The 16,124-nt window shown below is 47.1% G+C and overlaps 3 protein-coding genes across 6 annotated transcripts; 1 reads left to right on the top strand and 2 right to left on the bottom strand.

Annotated features, from left to right (window-relative positions):
* Window positions 1-381: 381 nt before the first annotated feature.
* On the top strand, window positions 382-2,788 carry LOC125539426. The gene is made up of 4 exons (XM_048702876.1): window positions 382-932; window positions 1,489-1,786; window positions 1,922-2,015; window positions 2,329-2,788. The coding sequence occupies exons 1-4, from the start codon at window positions 499-501 to the stop codon at window positions 2,559-2,561; spliced, it is 1,059 nt and encodes a 352-aa protein (XP_048558833.1). The 5' UTR covers window positions 382-498; the 3' UTR covers window positions 2,562-2,788.
* Window positions 2,789-2,913: 125 nt separating this feature from the next.
* On the bottom strand, window positions 2,914-5,663 carry LOC125539425 (carotenoid cleavage dioxygenase 7, chloroplastic). Its single transcript, XM_048702875.1, has 7 exons — window positions 5,186-5,663; window positions 4,694-5,061; window positions 4,460-4,588; window positions 3,983-4,387; window positions 3,778-3,860; window positions 3,304-3,627; window positions 2,914-3,176 (listed from the first exon to the last, which is right to left on the bottom strand). Exons 1-7 carry the CDS (start codon window positions 5,566-5,568, stop codon window positions 3,033-3,035), a joined length of 1,836 nt encoding a protein of 611 aa, XP_048558832.1. The 5' UTR covers window positions 5,569-5,663; the 3' UTR covers window positions 2,914-3,032.
* An 842-nt stretch (window positions 5,664-6,505) lies between these two features.
* On the bottom strand, window positions 6,506-10,961 carry LOC125539427 (acetylglutamate kinase-like). Of its 4 annotated transcripts, XR_007296859.1 has the most exons (3): window positions 9,789-10,961; window positions 7,282-7,391; window positions 6,506-7,061 (listed from the first exon to the last, which is right to left on the bottom strand). XR_007296859.1 is itself a non-coding variant. In XM_048702878.1 (2 exons), the coding sequence occupies exon 1, from the start codon at window positions 10,801-10,803 to the stop codon at window positions 9,790-9,792; it is 1,014 nt and encodes a 337-aa protein (XP_048558835.1). In that variant the 5' UTR covers window positions 10,804-10,961; the 3' UTR covers window positions 6,506-7,061; window position 9,789. The 4 variants fall into 4 exon arrangements, 3 of the variants coding, with proteins under 3 accessions (XP_048558835.1, XP_048558834.1, XP_048558836.1); XM_048702878.1 differs by lacking the exon at window positions 7,282-7,391; XM_048702877.1 differs by lacking the exon at window positions 7,282-7,391 and having other exon boundaries at window positions 9,771-10,961.
* Window positions 10,962-16,124: the final 5,163 nt, after the last annotated feature.

Below are 16,124 nucleotides of genomic sequence, written 5' to 3' on the forward strand. Positions count from 1 at the left end.
ATAATAATACTAGAAAGAGATTATTGGGATTTTGAAGAGAGGCCCGTAAACTTTTCAGTGAGGCTATTGGAGATGGTCTTGTACCCCCGATTTTCCTTTAAATATAAAAAGTAGTAGGAGCACATTAAACAAGGTGGCAGAAAATCTTGGGCGGCACGCAGGGGTCGTAATCACAGAGCGCATTAACCCATCGAAAAGAACATCCGACGTGGATTTGCTCGCATATTACACTCCACGCAAATGAAAACACCTCACGGCATCAGATAAAATATTTATGGTTGAAAGGACATCTTAACAACAAATATTTATCGCGGAATCTCCTTCCAAAGTTCCACAAGGAACGCCAAGGAGATAATAAATTAACCGACGACGCCGCGTAAATACCCAAACAAACCGGTTGCTTCAACCATCGCGGCTAACCAACTCGGCCTCCTCCTAAACAAACCTCGGGCGAGGGGAAAGCGCGGCGAGCGGCGGCGGCGGCGGTGAGGTCCAGCCATGGTGGTCCACGTCGTGTACAGGAGGCGGGAGAACAGCTGGAGGGGGGCCGACTCGTCCGTGCGGTTCCTGGGCGCCGCCATGAGCAGCAACCCGCCGAGCAAGCACCAGGTCCGCCTCGCCGGCCGCGGCGGCCTCGGGCACGCCCCCGCCTCCCCCGCCGGCGCGCGCAACGGTGGCCTCTCTCTGCGCGCCACCTCTCCGCCGCCGCCGACCGTCTCCATCGCCTCCGTCGCTGGCTGGGATTCCATCAAGCTGCGGCTCGACGGCGAGGAGGGGCTGAAGGAGTTCTTGGCCGTCGGGGATAAGGCCGTGGGGGCAGAGGAGGAGGCGGCGGTTTACGCGAGCGAGTGGCCGGCGGGCGGGGACGAGGTGACGTTCGACGCCCCCCCTACAGATGAGGAGGTCCATGCCGCCGTCGCCAGCATCCAGCAGTAAGATTTATGCTTAATCTATCAACTTGTTTTCCAAAGAAGAATCTTAAAAAGCATCCACTTAGATTGATCGAGTATTATTTTTTTGTACGTTATGCTGCTGATGATCAGTTCGTCATCTCCGGATGATTGGAAGATCGGAACTGTCTTGAACAATTATTACTTAGTGACTATTTTAATCATGTGATTGTTCTGGAATTTAGATGGATATTTTCCCGTGATTTATCACGTTTATGTCATGGACACAGCTCCAACCATGCTACTTTCCTTGCAGATTACTCTTGCTTGTATTTTTGAAACTGTTCAGGTTCAGGGGTGTGCGCCAATTGTTGTCATATGCTACAAAGTTCAGTTGGATCCCACTTCCATGATCATGCACCAATTGCAGTTTACACACTCCATCATTGCTTAATTAGCCTGCTACCCTGTTGTAGGGCGCACACTCTCCTTTGTTATCATTACTTAAAGCTTGTCCGCTCCTTAGTAGTTTAATTGATGGTATCTGGTTTTTACATGTTCCATCTGAACAAATTAAACAAAACTCTGTCGTATGCAGGGTATTTGAGAATCCTTCGGGTGTGGATTCTGATGCACTCGAGTTACAAGCGCTCGCACTGCCCATCGCAGGACTCTCTTCATCTGGGATGTTTGTTAACTATTTTGCTGCCGATTCTGATGCATCCGAGAAGCAAACTGTCCAAATAGCCAACTTAGGGAGTTCTCCATCCAACATCGGATTAGACGAGTGCACTGGACCTGGCACACTTGCACTTAACTCGACTGCTCTTATGACAAGGGAACATCAAAATGTACTGGACGCATTCCAGCTGTTGAAAGAAGATGCCTCTGTTCAGGTGAATACTGCTTGATTTGAGTCATTGTATGGTATTTATGCATAGAAGAATCTCAAATTTCTCAGTGCCACGAAATATTGACCAAAAATCACTATTTTTTCTTCTTTGCTGTGACATTTTTCTTCCTCGATGCAGAAAATGGTTATGGCCTTGTCAACTGATAAGGCTGTATGGGACGCTGTCATGAACAATGAGGTGGTGCAAGAATTTAAGAAGTCCTTCCAGGATGGTACGTGACCCTTCTTAATGATCTTTGTGCGTACATCTTTATATTGACTTGACGTGGATGAAAGATAACCTTTTGATTGTTAACGTCAAATTTTATGAACTTTGGTACTCCCTCCGATCCATATTAATTGTCTCTGATTTAGTACAAGTTACCTTATTTAGCTGTTCCATCAAAGTCGCATCTACTCCCTCTGTTCCTTTATATAAGGTGTATTTGTTTTTTGATAAAATTCCAAAATGTAAGGTGTATTTCTTCCAATTCCAGTATTATGTTGGGTGGATCTGCATCTGATGCAAATTATCCTACTTTTCAGCTAAGGAAACTGATAATAAGGGGAGCTCTAGTGCTCCTCCTGGAATGATGCAATGGGTCCTGGAGAACACCCAGGCGAAGATCAAGGAGTTCCTTGAGAAGATACTTCAGCTCGTGCACACGCTCTTCCAGGCCCAGAGCATGGACTACGATTTGTCTGACGATGTAGTGAGAATGTCCTTCATGCTCTCGGTGTTCGTCTTCATCGTCGTAACAATAGCTCGCATAAAGTGAGCACAACAATTCGTCGACTTCACACTTGGTGGTTAGTATTGTACAGGATCAGTTATAGTCCTAGTGATTTCGTATGGGTTTCTTATGGTTGTGATCAGGGACAGTGTCCGTCTTAGTTTCCAGGTCTAGAACATTAAAAGTTGCCGTGCTGTTACAATTCTCAGTGGAAATTCAATATGTTTACTCTGTGGGTTGTGGTAATAATTGTTTTTATCATCCATAGTTCATATCAACTGCATCAGTCATGCTTGTTATCCTGCTGTGAAATACTAAATGCAGTACGAACGGTTCATCAGTGATGCGAGATTTGACAAGCTCCCTATGAATGGTTGCTGTATAAGAACGGATCAGGATATGGGATCCCACAGGATATACATACATTTTACACTCATATCAAAATCGATCAGATTTTGCCCAGTTTTGCGAGCCTAACAATTGCTTATCAGAGTGGCTGCCTGCGATTTTTGCCATTCATTCATCAGCCCAAAACCCATGGAATCCCATTGGGAAGGTGAGGTGCTTTGGTACTTCAAGTTTTGCCACAAGTGCGCCTCTTTTCCCTATCTTCCTTGCATCCAACACCACCAGGTTACATCTGTCCTCGGATACTGCATACTGCAAAATGAGATGGGGGGCGTCAAATGATGCAGATGTTTGAAACACCTGGAATCTTTGAAGGTTATTGAATTCCAAGAATAGCTTCGTAGAGTTTTGTATATAGTGACAGGGCATATGTACTTACCTCTACAAGAAGAACATAGCCGTGATCCTCCTCCCCACCGCCGGTGGGGATGAAGACCGGCTCCCCGACGAACTTGCGCCCCTCGGAAGACCACCGCCTCGCCGACCCATTCGAGACATCGACCTTGACAACGCTGTCAAACGGAAAATATGGGAGTAATTTGCGAGAGCCTGATGCAGCGCCCGCGTAAATGAACCTATTCCTCTCGTTGGCGTAGCCTGGATTTATCGCGGGGAAGTCTGCCGGTCTGTTCCACTGATCGGACAATCTCTTCACGGTGCATCTCCGGTATGCTCCTCCTCTCTTGTCGAGCTCAATTGCCACCTGCGTTTTACAAGATAAAATTTCTGAAATTAGCAGTCAAATTGTCATAGGCCCGAACAAGCAGTTCGAACAGGACTCAAATTTAACTGAAACCTGCTGAAATTTGACAAAAGTTTGAATTATGATTTACTAAAACAAGCATTCGTTCACCTTCACAAGGCGAGGCAGCATTTCCTTGGTCTTGACCGCGTTCATGAACGAAGGGTCCAGCTTCTTGTTCTTCCAGTTGTAACCTGTGAGAATCGCACCATCCAGCACAGATATGTCAGTCACTGGGATCATCGTCGCACTTGAGCAGTAGTAAAAGTGCAGACGAAGATCAACTGAATGTTTGGCGCCATGCCGACGACGTTACCGAACATCCTGTGGAAATGGAACCAGTCGTAGGAGCAGCCCGACATGTGCAGGTGCAGGTCGAGGCCGCCGCGGGCGTTGTCCTCCTCGAAGGCGTTGCCGACGTGCAGCGACCACATCTGCGACGCCGCCTCGACGGGCACGGTCCAGTCGCGGCCGCTGGCCACGGCCTCCGTGGAGCGCGGCAGCAGGTAGACCGGCGTGGTCCGGCTGCTCGGGTCCAGCGCCAGCGCCGCGATCATGGGGTGCGTGCCCGTCATGGCCAGCATCGACCCCGGGATGTCGAGCCTGATCCTGTTGCCGAGGACGACGTAGTGGGAGTCGGTGAAGGCCCAGTCGTGGATCATGAGGTGCGCCGGCAGCACGAACTCCCGCTTCCGCACCAGCCTGAAGCCGGCGTCGAACTCTGCATACGTACCATCAGTGATTTGATTTTAATGGGCATATGGATGGAGATGGACGAGGGCGTGCTGCAGACCGTAGAAAGTGAAGTTGGCGCGCGGGAGGAGCATGTCCTCGGCGTTGCAGGCCACCATGAGCAGCCGGTTGCGCTTGGGGTCGACCTTGTAGTGCGCCAGCAGCCGCTTGGGCGGCATGCTGAACACGCCTGCACGGGATAATGGCGACCGGGCCGGCGCACAAACGTCAGATCATCCACGCTAGCTCGGTGCGCAACGACTAGTCTACTCTACTCAAAGTGAACAGCACGCACCGCTGAGGACGGGGCGCAGCAAGCGGGTGGCCGCGTCGAGCCCGGCCTCCGCCAGCCACGGCCGCCGGCGGTGCCCCAGGCGGCGCCGTGCGGGGGCCGCCCCGTCGGCGCGGTCGCCGAGCGCGAGCAGGTCGAACGGGCCGACGGTCTCCAGCGTCTTGGGGTCGAGCTCGTACGGCATGCCGCCCTCCCAGAGGCAGAGCAGCCGGCCGCCCCACCAGAGCACGCTGGTGTTGGCCACGTTCTTCATCACCTTCACGTTGCCCACCCTGTGCCCGCCCTGCAGCACCGAGAAGGGGCCCCGGTGCGTGAACCTCCACGACGCGCCGTCCCCCTTCTCCTCCGTCTTCGCCGCCGTCTCCACGTACCTGCGTATACGCGTGCTCTGTAAACTCACACCGGGATCGTCGACGGACGACATTACAGTACACGCCGCCGAATTCCCAAGGTGGCACGGCGGCCGGCTTGCTTGCTAAGTGGTGCGTGGCGTACCTTGCGGAGTAGCGCACGCCGTCGTCGGGGTGGAAGCGGAAGGAGCGGAGGTAGCCGTGGCCGTCGAGCGGGTGGACGATGGAGCCGTGGTCGTCGGAGAACATGCCGGGCCCGGCGAGGTAGTAGGTGCCGGCCGGGAAGTCGGGCGGGATGGCGCCCTCGGTGACGCGGAGCTGCACGGGGGCGGACGTCTCGCCGCGCTGCGACCGGAAGAGGAGGTTGTAGTCCCAGAACGCCTTCGACAGCGTGTCTGGCTCCGTCGCCGCGGCAGCGGTGGCGCCGGCTGCGACGCGGACGAGCCGGCGCGGCGGCGGGACCTGGAGGCGAGGGTGGTGGCCGTGGTGCACGACGGCGTGCATGGTCGCGATCGTGCATACCGCCATGCTTCGGCGTTGGTCTCTTTCGGTCGTTGGTTAGGTTCCTTGCGGTTCGTAGCCTATAATAACGCCCGCTGGTACTTCCGCAGCTCGCAAGAGTGACAAGTTGCGCCTTTTGGCCTTTGGAATACTTCATTTTTGTCTCGTCCAATATGTATAATCGCAGGAGCGCACTTTCTTGATGGGAAGAATCGACGTTCAATGGTTGTATAAACATCAGATGGTACACGTAGGGGTTTGGAGCGAGCGCCAACGGTTTTGTGAGGCGTTTTGGAGGGGTTTGGGCAGGGAATCGTTGTTATTTCCGGAGTGGAATCCAAGGGATGTTCGTTCGCACAGTCACCAAATGCGGTTATCCGCTTGCGCCGAACAAATTTGCCAGTGGTGCCTCGCTTATTCTACATTGGGACATCACAGTACTGACTGACTAATTAAGGCCGCAATACTCCCTGATAAGCACAGAATTTTTCGACGTCTACTTATAAACAAAGCGCCACTCGCTGTCGTCGATCAGTTCCAATGGGCTGCTTAAGATCCGGTCCTCCCCACCGTTCTGTCTCGAGCGTGTTGGCATCTTCGCTTGAGCAAACTGAACACACACCATTAGCACCAGGCAATACGACGAGACGATTCCCTGCGCCACGTGGCCTCTGAATAGATGGTTAGACCCAAGTTTAATTTGTGAAGAACGTGATGCACACTTGAGAACTGCAAATCTGATGGCATTGCGGCACCGAACGACGTATCAGCCATGGACAGACAGGCACATAGCCCCAAGTGATTACTCCCTCCCTTCCAAAATAGATGACCCGACTTTGTACTAACTTACTAAATTAGTATAAAATTGGGTCATCTATTTTGGAACGGAGGGAGTGCATAGTAAATGCAACTTTACCACTTACGTCGACGGACCAGACTGAGCAGACCACATGCAATGCAGAGATGAAAAATCAAGGGAAGCTCAAATTGCTCCACGGGTCGGACGGTAACAAAGACTACAACAGGCAATAAACAATACCCTAAACACGTACTTACTAATAAACAATGCTGGTAAACGATGCACACCGGTATTATTCAGTATCACACAAGAAAAGCAAGCAGGCAACATAATGGGGAATAGATTCTGCAGCGACCAGCACAGTGGGCACAGATTTGCCCTTCGTTTTCTCAGCATATCCCCGTCCAACAAATGAGATGCAGCAGCGGAAGAGCTCCGACGAATGCGGTAATTAGATACTGAAAAGAAGGCAGGCACCGTTCCTTTTTAGCTATGAGTGGAGTTCACTATGCTATGCCCATGACAACATGGTGGTCGAAACCGACGAGAAGAATCAAACCCATATCAGTCTCCCGCATCCTCATGGCTAGCATAATTGGACCTTGACGTAGCGGCGCTCAATCGAAGTCCTTTTCCCCATCCACTTGGTTTCCGCAGTTCTATCCATCACGCTGCACTTAGCTCTGCGCCTGGGCTGGCGCTTTAAAATTTACAAGAAAACCTGAAAGAAAAGAAAAGAGTAAAGTCAAGGTTTTAGCTTAGAAATTCCTAGAAAGAGTTCCAAGTAGAATGGATATTGCATCCGTGGTTTCAGTTCACATGAAAAAAAAATATAAAGCGGAAGCTGCGAATAAATGAACTTCTTTTATTCTTGACCAATAGTACATGGCTGCAAGTTCAGACTGAAATAGGTGAATGCCAGAAAGAAAAAATCATTTTACCACTGAATAGCTTCATTTCATGATTTACCAACAAAACCCTATACTTCCATGTCAATAGGTCTGGAATTTTTCTTCCTTCTATGGCATCAGCACCATCATTGTCCCCTTGTCTAGTGCATGGACAAATAGATACCAAACTGTCAAGATGGTCGCACTAATGGTATGCAAGGACGAAAACTCAAAATTTGATTGCACAGAAGGAATAAGGAGTTGCTCTTCTTCCGGGAAAAAAAATAAATTATTCGGTGGCAAATCAGGGATTGTAGTGTTATTCGGTGGCACAGAAGGAATTCTCAAAAACCAATGTCGGCCATTGGGATGGATCTTTTTTGTGAGATTCAATGCTTACCACCAAAAGGTATCACTAGCAAGCAGCCCACTGAACATAGGGATAGAATAATGGAACAGCACTAACCAGTATATTCCCAAAAAGAAACACTTAGCAGTATATACTGGACACAAATAGCAGATGTACTAGTCTGGTGATAAGCAAAAGCACAGTTCACTTGTAAACTGTTCCATTCCAATTTTCACAACGTTAAAGCAGGTTCTGTATCCATAGTTTCTTTTCAACAACAGTTCTAAAGTATATGAAGAAAGTTCAAAACGTAAGGTAAATCTGAATGCTAGAGAAAGTAAAAGTAGGCGCCGCAATTGCCAAGACTACCAGTGCATGGATACAATGCTAGGAGCAGCCTCGGCAGGACATGTGAAATTTAACAGCAGTGTGTTAACAGAAGAATGTTGAATGTTCTCTATGTGTTTGTTTTCAAGAAAACGCAAAAGGATCTTTGCGTTTCATTGCATTGAAAAGATGAGAGAGTACAAACCACTTAGGAGGTGATAGTTACAAGGGCCCGACGCCCGATCAGTGGACATCCCAGGAGAAAGTTAACAGAAGAATGTTAAATGTTCTCTATGTTAAGATAGCTTAACACACTGATTATATTATTTTACTACTGCAGCGACAAGGGGGATATATGGAGAAAGTGCTGGTGCATGCATCTTTTATTACTAGCAACTTTCATGATTAATACAGTATTTGCCAAAGACCAGGGAAAGGGAAGGCCTTCTGCTGAAGTTAAGAGGCCTTCAGAATGAAAACCTGTAGCTGGTCAGTGGGTAAATGCAGTTGCAGGTCAGTCAATGCTTATTGACAAGACTACTCCAGCCATACTCTTTTTGGCTCTCAATAAGGTTTAGAGATGGTGAATCACCCCCGCCACCTATTTTTATCTATTGCAGTGAGTAGTTAATTATGTACTGAAAAGATGTTTTTGAGTGTTCTTAATTTCATAGACGGGTGTACCAAGCATCGACTGTAGTGAGAAGGATGAGACAGAACTCATCAAATCGTAAAGAATGTAATTTACCTGCCTCTCAGACAAGTAGCTCTATCAAAAGGAAAGAAGTGCATAACTGAAATATATCATTTGGTGACTTCAATCAAGCATGGAATAACGTTTACTCAATTACTTCAGTAAGAGAAAGATTATATATCCTTTGAGCAACATATAAAGGATCAACCCAAGCCAGAATACTACGTAAACTTGAGATAAATGCTAATACTATGCTAGAATGTAACTGTTTTAATTGGAATTAGAATGATTGGGTAGTGAAGTCAAGAGCAAAAGAAAAGGCAAAGTTTAGCTCTTGTATTACCTAAAATGATCACTAAAAATATGTGAAATGTGAATGAAGAAATGACTTGTGTGAAACACTGCAGTTGGTACCATTGTTTCTACAGAAATGTTGACACTAAACATGTTGAGATCATGAATGTCATGGCATGAAAACTATAATTTGGTTAGCTCCGGTAAGACTGCAAGAGGCCCTAGTGATGGATGGCCTTATATCTAGTTTTCCTTTTATTGTGCCATCACAGTTTGACAGCCAGGAATGTGTAAAAAGGCTCACAAGCAATATTACTGTTCCAAACAATACTTGTGTACAATATTTATAAGCTTACGATTTTATCATTAAGTGGCTTCAAAGCATAGGCAATATTTTTGTGAAACAACATTGCTAATTGGAGCTTACTTCCCGCAAAAAAACAAAACAAAAAATTGGAACTTACTGAAATCACCAGCTACCCATTTTCTATACTAGCTTTCCCATGAATTTTCAAGATGTATTCAAGTACATATGTGACACATCAGTTTACAATCTTTGCAACTGAATCCCATAGGAAATTTTGAACTATGCTTAAAAAAGGAAGAATTTACAGTCATGCAGAATTGCAAAACTACGCTTATCACTAAGAAAAGAAATGGCACAGATGCTACTATTCTTGCTTTGCTAGACAAAAACTCATACCACGGCCCAACAAAAGAAGCTTTATCAAAATCAAATGCAACCTCAGTCAGCATTACTCTCCTACAGTTCACAAATGTCAGGAAGGTACTCTTATTGCAATCATGAGGTGAGGCTACATTGGCATAAATTACATGGCAGATTGGCAGTATGAACAGAAAGGCATAAGGAAGTACCAAGGAGGCATTTTACACCTTAGCCGGTGATCATTGTGCCAGTGCCCTCATCTGTGAGAATCTCAAGCAACAGCGAGTGCGGGACACGCCCATCGATGATGCTTGCAGTGTGCACACCCTGGGCGAGGGCTCTCACGCAGCACTCCACCTTTGGGATCATTCCACCAGCAACCTGCCCACCGGATACCATCTGCCGCACCCCAGCGATGTCAATCTCCTTCACCAGGCTGCCAGGGTCATTACGGTCCGCCAGTATCCCAGACACATCTGTGAGCAGTAGCAATTTCTCGGCGCCCACCGCAGCGGCAATCTCACCTGCCGCCGTATCCGCGTTGATGTTGTAGGCCTGCCCTGTCTCGTCGGCAGCAACGGTGGCAATGACCGGGATGTGACCAGAGGCGATGATGGGGTGGAGGACAGTGGCGTCCACCCGCGCGACTTCGCCAACGAAGCCAAGGGCTGCGGCGTTGGGGGAGGGGCGCGCGGTGATGAGGCGCGCGTCCTTGCCGCAGAGGCCGACGGCGGTGCCTCCGGCGAGGTTGATGAGGGAGACGAGATTCTTGTTGACCTTGCCAACGAGCACCATCTCGACGACCTCCATGGTGAGCGCGTCGGTGACGCGGAGGCCGTTGCGGAACTGCGGCTCGACGCCGACGCGGAGCAGCCAGGAGTTGATCTCTGGCCCGCCGCCGTGGACGAGGATGGGGCGGAGGCCGACGCAGGAGAGGAGGACGAGGTCGCGGATCACGGAGGACTGCAGCTCGGGGGACTTCATCGCGGCGCCGCCGTACTTGACCACCACCGTCTTGCCCTTGAAGCGCTGGATGAAGGGGAGCGCCTCCGAGAGCACGTCGACGCGGCTGAGCGCCGTCGCCCCCGGCGAAACCGCCGTGGATGCGGCGGAGATGCGGAGGCGGCGGCGGGGGGAGGGGGAGGCGGCGATTGGCTTGGCGTGGTTGGGATTGGATGCGGGGTTAAAGAGCGGCGTGGATGCGAGCAGAGAGGAAGATAGCTGGGGCTTCGTGGGGAGCATGGCTGCGGCGGCGGCGGTTGGTCGGGGGCTGGTGCTCGACGGAATGCCTAGCCGGAAGGGAGGTGGAGGCGCTGGACAGGTTAGCGGCGTAGTAGGTGTTGACTGCAGGTGCGTGCGGCGGGCAGGGGAAGTGGTGAATTGGGGTTGAGTAACCTGGGCATCTCTCGGGACGGGCTCTTAAAAGCCCGACGCTACAACCTGAGCCCGGAAAAAGCCCCCAAGAGTTTTTTAGATTTATAAGCCCGAGCCCGGCCCGGATGAAAAGCCCAAAGCCCGGCTGCTCCTGGTATACAGCACATTAGAACATCAACGTTTTACAAAACAGCAGAATAATAACATCATATGTCACAAAATAGCAGCATATATATGGTATCTTCACAGCAGCATATATATTTCAGCAAACAATACTATATGATCTTTACAAAACAGCACATACATTCCACTATTCCAGCAAACAGCAGGTCAGCAACATATACAGCAGCCTATATACACAACTACTCTTCACAACACTATATAGTATATTCCAACAAACAACACTATAGACATGTTATCTGAACAAAACATCATATATATTCCAGGCTTCCAGCAAACATCAGCATATACACATATGAAATCTTCACATAACAGCAACATAAATTCTTCACAAGATAGCAAAAGGCAAGTCCGTTACATCATTACATAACAGCATCATATTTCTTGTTCATAATAGCAAGTCCATACTACATAATAAATACATAGTCTCACAAGATAACAAATAGCTAGTCTGTTACAAAATACATAATAGCAAGTCCATACTCCATAACATAGTCCGACAAGTTCATTACAGAACATCATATCAAATAACGAAGAAACAAGTTGATGACTCTTTTGACTTCATCTCTTTCTTGTTCCATCAAGCTATAATAACTTAATCATTTTCCTGGAACAAAGCAAGAGAGAAATGATATGAACTAACAAGATATAATCAATGGTAACATGATATCAGTGCACAAGATAGTAAGGAAGAAAGAATGAACACAAACTGAATCTAAAGATAACTCCTCCGCATGAGAACTTGAAGGTCCACCTCCCGCAGTGCTCATTTCTACAAAACAAACAACACAATAAACAATGATAACATGAGTAACCATGATGTTAAATATGAAACAACAAAGCACACCCGATTGTACCTTCATTACGAGACATCTACCAACGATACCAATCTTGCAGAAACATTAAAGCCTCGATGGTTTTAGGCTTAAGTGAAGCTCGGTTAGGCGTTATAACTGTGTGACTCATGCTAAAGTCCTGCTCCATAGCAAAACTAGAAATGGGGACAACAACAACATCCCGAGCCATTGAAGCAAGCTGAGGATATCGCATAGATGATTTGCTCCAAAATTCCAAGACATCCAACTTGTCATTCAATTTTCTAGGTGTTTCTTCCAAGTAAAGATCCAATTGAGACCTCTCTATAGTTGTGCGTTGAGATTGTATGTAATTCTCATAGTCATTGAACATATCAGCATCATCTCCCCTACTTCCCTTACTGTCTGTAGCACCATCTGATGGTGTTTCACTAATAGCAGCAGCACTATATTCGGCAAACAAATTCACCAAGTTTTCTTAACTTCATCCACCCAGCGTTCGGCCTCGTCGGGGGCATAAAGTTTTCCATAACAGTAGCTAACAAAAGCAAGCTTGCAATGGGGATCAAGACAGCAGCACAAGACAAAAATACATTATAATCAGCCCAATACTTATCAAACTTCTCTTTCATTGGAGTTAGCATTGGTGCCATCAACTTCTTTCTTTCACTAGATGCTTTTAAGAGACATGATTGCACCAGGAACACACACTTGAAATACAAATTGGATGCAGGATACTTTGTCCCGGAAATTATGTTGGTCACTTCATAGAAAGTTTTCAAGAAATCATGCATGATAGCAACTTTTTCCCATTCATCATGAGTTAGAGAAAAATTGGACTTGAATGTGCCATCCCTATTACCAAACCACAGTAATGCATCTTTGAAATACAAAGAGTTCTCAAGCATTATGTATGTTGAATTCCAACGGACGGGCATATCTACTCCCAGCTTTCTATCTTCATTCGAATGGTAAATGTTCTGGCCAGTTTCATAGAACTTGTGAATACAATTGGAAGAAATTTTGATATACCGAATGCCATCTCTAATCTTGTCAACAGATTTTGAAGGAAATATGCCCTATAGGCAATAATAAAGTTGTTATTTTATATTTCCTTATTCACGATAATTTTTTATTGTTCATGGTAGAATTGTATTGATCGGAAACCTAAATACATGTGTGAATACATAGACAAACACTGTGTCCCTAGTGAGCCTCTACTTGACTAGCTCATTGATCAAAGATGGTTAAGGTTTCCTAACCATGGACATGAGTTGTCATTTGATAATGGGATCACATCATTAGGAGAATGATGTGATGGACAAGACCCATCTGTTAGCTTAGCATATTGATCGTTCAGTTTTATTGCTATTGTTTTCTTCATGTCAAATACATATTCCTTCGACTATGAGATTATGCAACTCCCGAATACCGGAGGAATGCATGTGTGCTATCAAACATCACAACGTAACTGGGTGATTATAAAGATGATCTATAGGATATCTCCGAAGGTGTTTGTTGAGTTGACATATATTGAGATTAGGATTTGTCACTCCGAGTATCGGAGAGGTATCTCTGGCCCTCTCGGTAATACACATCATAAGCTTGCAAGCAAATGTCTAAGGAGTTAGTCACGAGGTGATGTATTATAGAACGAGTAAAGATACTTGCCGGTAACGAGATTGAACTAGGTATGAAGATACCAACAATCGAATCGCGGCAGGTAACATACCGATAGACAAAGGGAATTACGTATGTTGTCATAACGGTTCGACCGATAAAGATCTTCGTAGAATATGTAGGATCCAATATGGGCATCCAGGTTCCGCTATTGGTTATTGACCGGAGAGGTGTCGCGGTCATGTCTACATAGTTCTCGAACCCGTAGGGTCCGCACGCTTAACGTTCGATGACGCTATTGTATTATATGAGTTGTGTGATTTGGTGACCGAATGTTGTTCGGAGTCCCGGATGAGATCACGGACATGACAAGGAGTCTCTAAATGGTCGAGAGGTAAAGATTGATATATAGGATGATAGTATTCGGACACGGGAAGTGTTTCGGAGTGTATCGGGTATTTATCGAAGTACCGCCGTACCGGAGGGGTTACCGGAACCCCTGGGGGAATATATGGGCCATATGGGCCATGAGAGGGGAGCACACCACCCCACAAGGGGTGGCGCCCCCCCTATGGCAGGAGGCCGAATTGGGAGAAAGAAAAACGGGGTTCGGTCCCCCCTTCCTTTCTATCTTCCCCCTTCCCTTTCTTCTCCGATGAAATAAGGCAAGAGGGGCACCACTTGGGGAAACCCCAAGTAGGATTCAGATCCTACTTGGGGCGTGCCCTGGCTGCCTTCCCTCTCCCTCCCACCTATATATATGTGGGGGGGGGGCTAGCACACCCCATACAATTGTTAGCCGTGTGCGGCACCCCCCTCCACCTTTTACTCCCACGGTCATATCTTCGTAGTGCTTAGGCGAAGCCCTGCAAGGATCACTTCACCATCACCATCACCACGCCATCGTACTGACAGAACTCATCTACTACATCGACATCTTGCTGGATCAAGAAGGCGAGGGACGTCATCGAGCTGAACATGTGTAGAACGCGAAGGTGTCGTGCGTTCGGTACTTGATTGGTTGAAGAGCGAAGAAGTTCGACTACATCAACCGCGTTGAGAAACGCTTCCGCTTACGGTCTACGAGGGTACATAGACACACTCTCCCCCTCGTTGTTATGCATCTCCATGGATAGATCATTGCGTGTGTGTAGAATTTTTTTTGTTTTTCCATGCAACGATTCCCAATAGATTTATCAATAAGTTTCAGACCAGCTTGGACAATCAAATTTAAAATGTGTGCACAACAACATTAGGCTTTGTAGGGGGTTTTGTTGTTTCTAGTACTGGTCGTAGTGGTGGATTGGGGCTGTTCTAGAGGCATGGTCTGAATGTTCGAGTAAAGCATTACTCACGTTATCACATTGATACGTGTGTACAAGAACATGCTAAGGAAGATTGGAGGTTGACTTGCTTCTATGGAGAGGCAAACCATAGCTTGAGGCACAACACATGGGAGACAATGGCCAGATTGCGAAGTGAGTCCACACTTCCATGGATTTGTATCGGTGACTTCAACGAGATACTCCGAAGTGAGGAACAATTTGGACCAAATGAAAGGGATGCAGCACAAATGGCAGGGTTCAGAGAAGCTATGGATTTGTGTAGTCTGAATGATCTCGACCACATCGACCTTGATTGGATGTTCGAAAAAAAGATCAATCATACCAGTTCTGTAGAGTACGATTAGATCGGGCTCTGGCAACGACAGAGTGGAGTGAGAGGGGGTCTTGGGGGATTTATAGGCGCGAGCAGAGGCTGCGGAGTCGCGAGGATAAGCTTATCCGCGAGGGCTTTGCCCTGTCAAATCTGATCACACACCAATTGTGTTGTTCAATGATCTCCAAGATGCAAACAGAAAAATTGTACTTGATAAAATATTTAGATATGAGCAAATGTGGGAGTAGCATGTGAACTTTTCCCAATGTTACTGTAGCGACCCGACCTCAAACAGTCAAGCCTCTGTGTATCTGTGCCATCCCTGGATCGGTATGCTGGCACACACAGTACATCAATGTATATATCAAAGTGCAATCACATGTATAAATAACGTGAAACTGATATATAACTCATAAGTCTCAGCGGAAACAATCGAACGGGTGTGGAGTCCCATCAACGCCAACGGCAAGTTGAGTGTAGACCGTAACCCTACAACGTAACTCTTACTCGTCGTAGAAATTCCTGCAACATAAGACGTTGCAGCCCTGTAGGTCAGTACATTGAATGTACTGGCAAGTCACATCATAAGAATAATGAACCTATTTGTACATGCAATTTGGCTGGTGGAAATCTCTAATTTTAGTTTTTTTGCATAAAGCTAGTTTTTCCCTAGAATAAAAGATATTATTCTACCACTATTGTATATCATAGGATGAGTTGGAAAACCCAACTCAATCCATTCCCAAAGTTTCATTTAAAACCCAACTATTTAATTAAGAGTCATGAGATCTCCCATCATTTCCACTACTAGATGCTCAAGTTGTCCGTAACCGGGGACACGGCTAATCGATTAGGTTTTAACACTCTGCAGAGGTTTGCGCACTTTTCCCCACAAGACTCGATCGCCTCCCTTGA

The sequence above is a fragment of the Triticum urartu genome, chromosome 2, assembly GCF_003073215.2.
Source record: "Triticum urartu cultivar G1812 chromosome 2, Tu2.1, whole genome shotgun sequence".
In the NCBI taxonomy this organism is placed as follows: domain Eukaryota; kingdom Viridiplantae; phylum Streptophyta; class Magnoliopsida; order Poales; family Poaceae; genus Triticum; species Triticum urartu.

Bases quoted from the DNA above. Each gene is read 5' to 3' on its own strand.
- LOC125539426 (XM_048702876.1), top strand. From the start codon at position 499: ATGGTGGTCCACGTCGTGTACAGGAGGCGGGAGAACAGCTGGAGGGGG. The intron at 933-1,488 runs GTAAGATTTATG...TGTCGTATGCAG, and splicing joins GCCGTCGCCAGCATCCAGCA to GGTATTTGAGAATCCTTCGG. The intron at 1,787-1,921 runs GTGAATACTGCT...TCCTCGATGCAG, and splicing joins AAGAAGATGCCTCTGTTCAG to AAAATGGTTATGGCCTTGTC.
- LOC125539425 (XM_048702875.1), bottom strand. From the start codon at position 5,568: ATGGCGGTATGCACGATCGCGACCATGCACGCCGTCGTGCACCACGGC. The intron at 3,861-3,982 runs GTAACGTCGTCG...CGATTCTCACAG, and splicing joins CCATTTCCACAGGATGTTCG to GTTACAACTGGAAGAACAAG. The intron at 3,628-3,777 runs GTGAACGAATGC...TGTAAAACGCAG, and splicing joins TGCTGCCTCGCCTTGTGAAG to GTGGCAATTGAGCTCGACAA.
- LOC125539427 (XM_048702878.1), bottom strand. From the start codon at position 10,803: ATGCTCCCCACGAAGCCCCAGCTATCTTCCTCTCTGCTCGCATCCACG.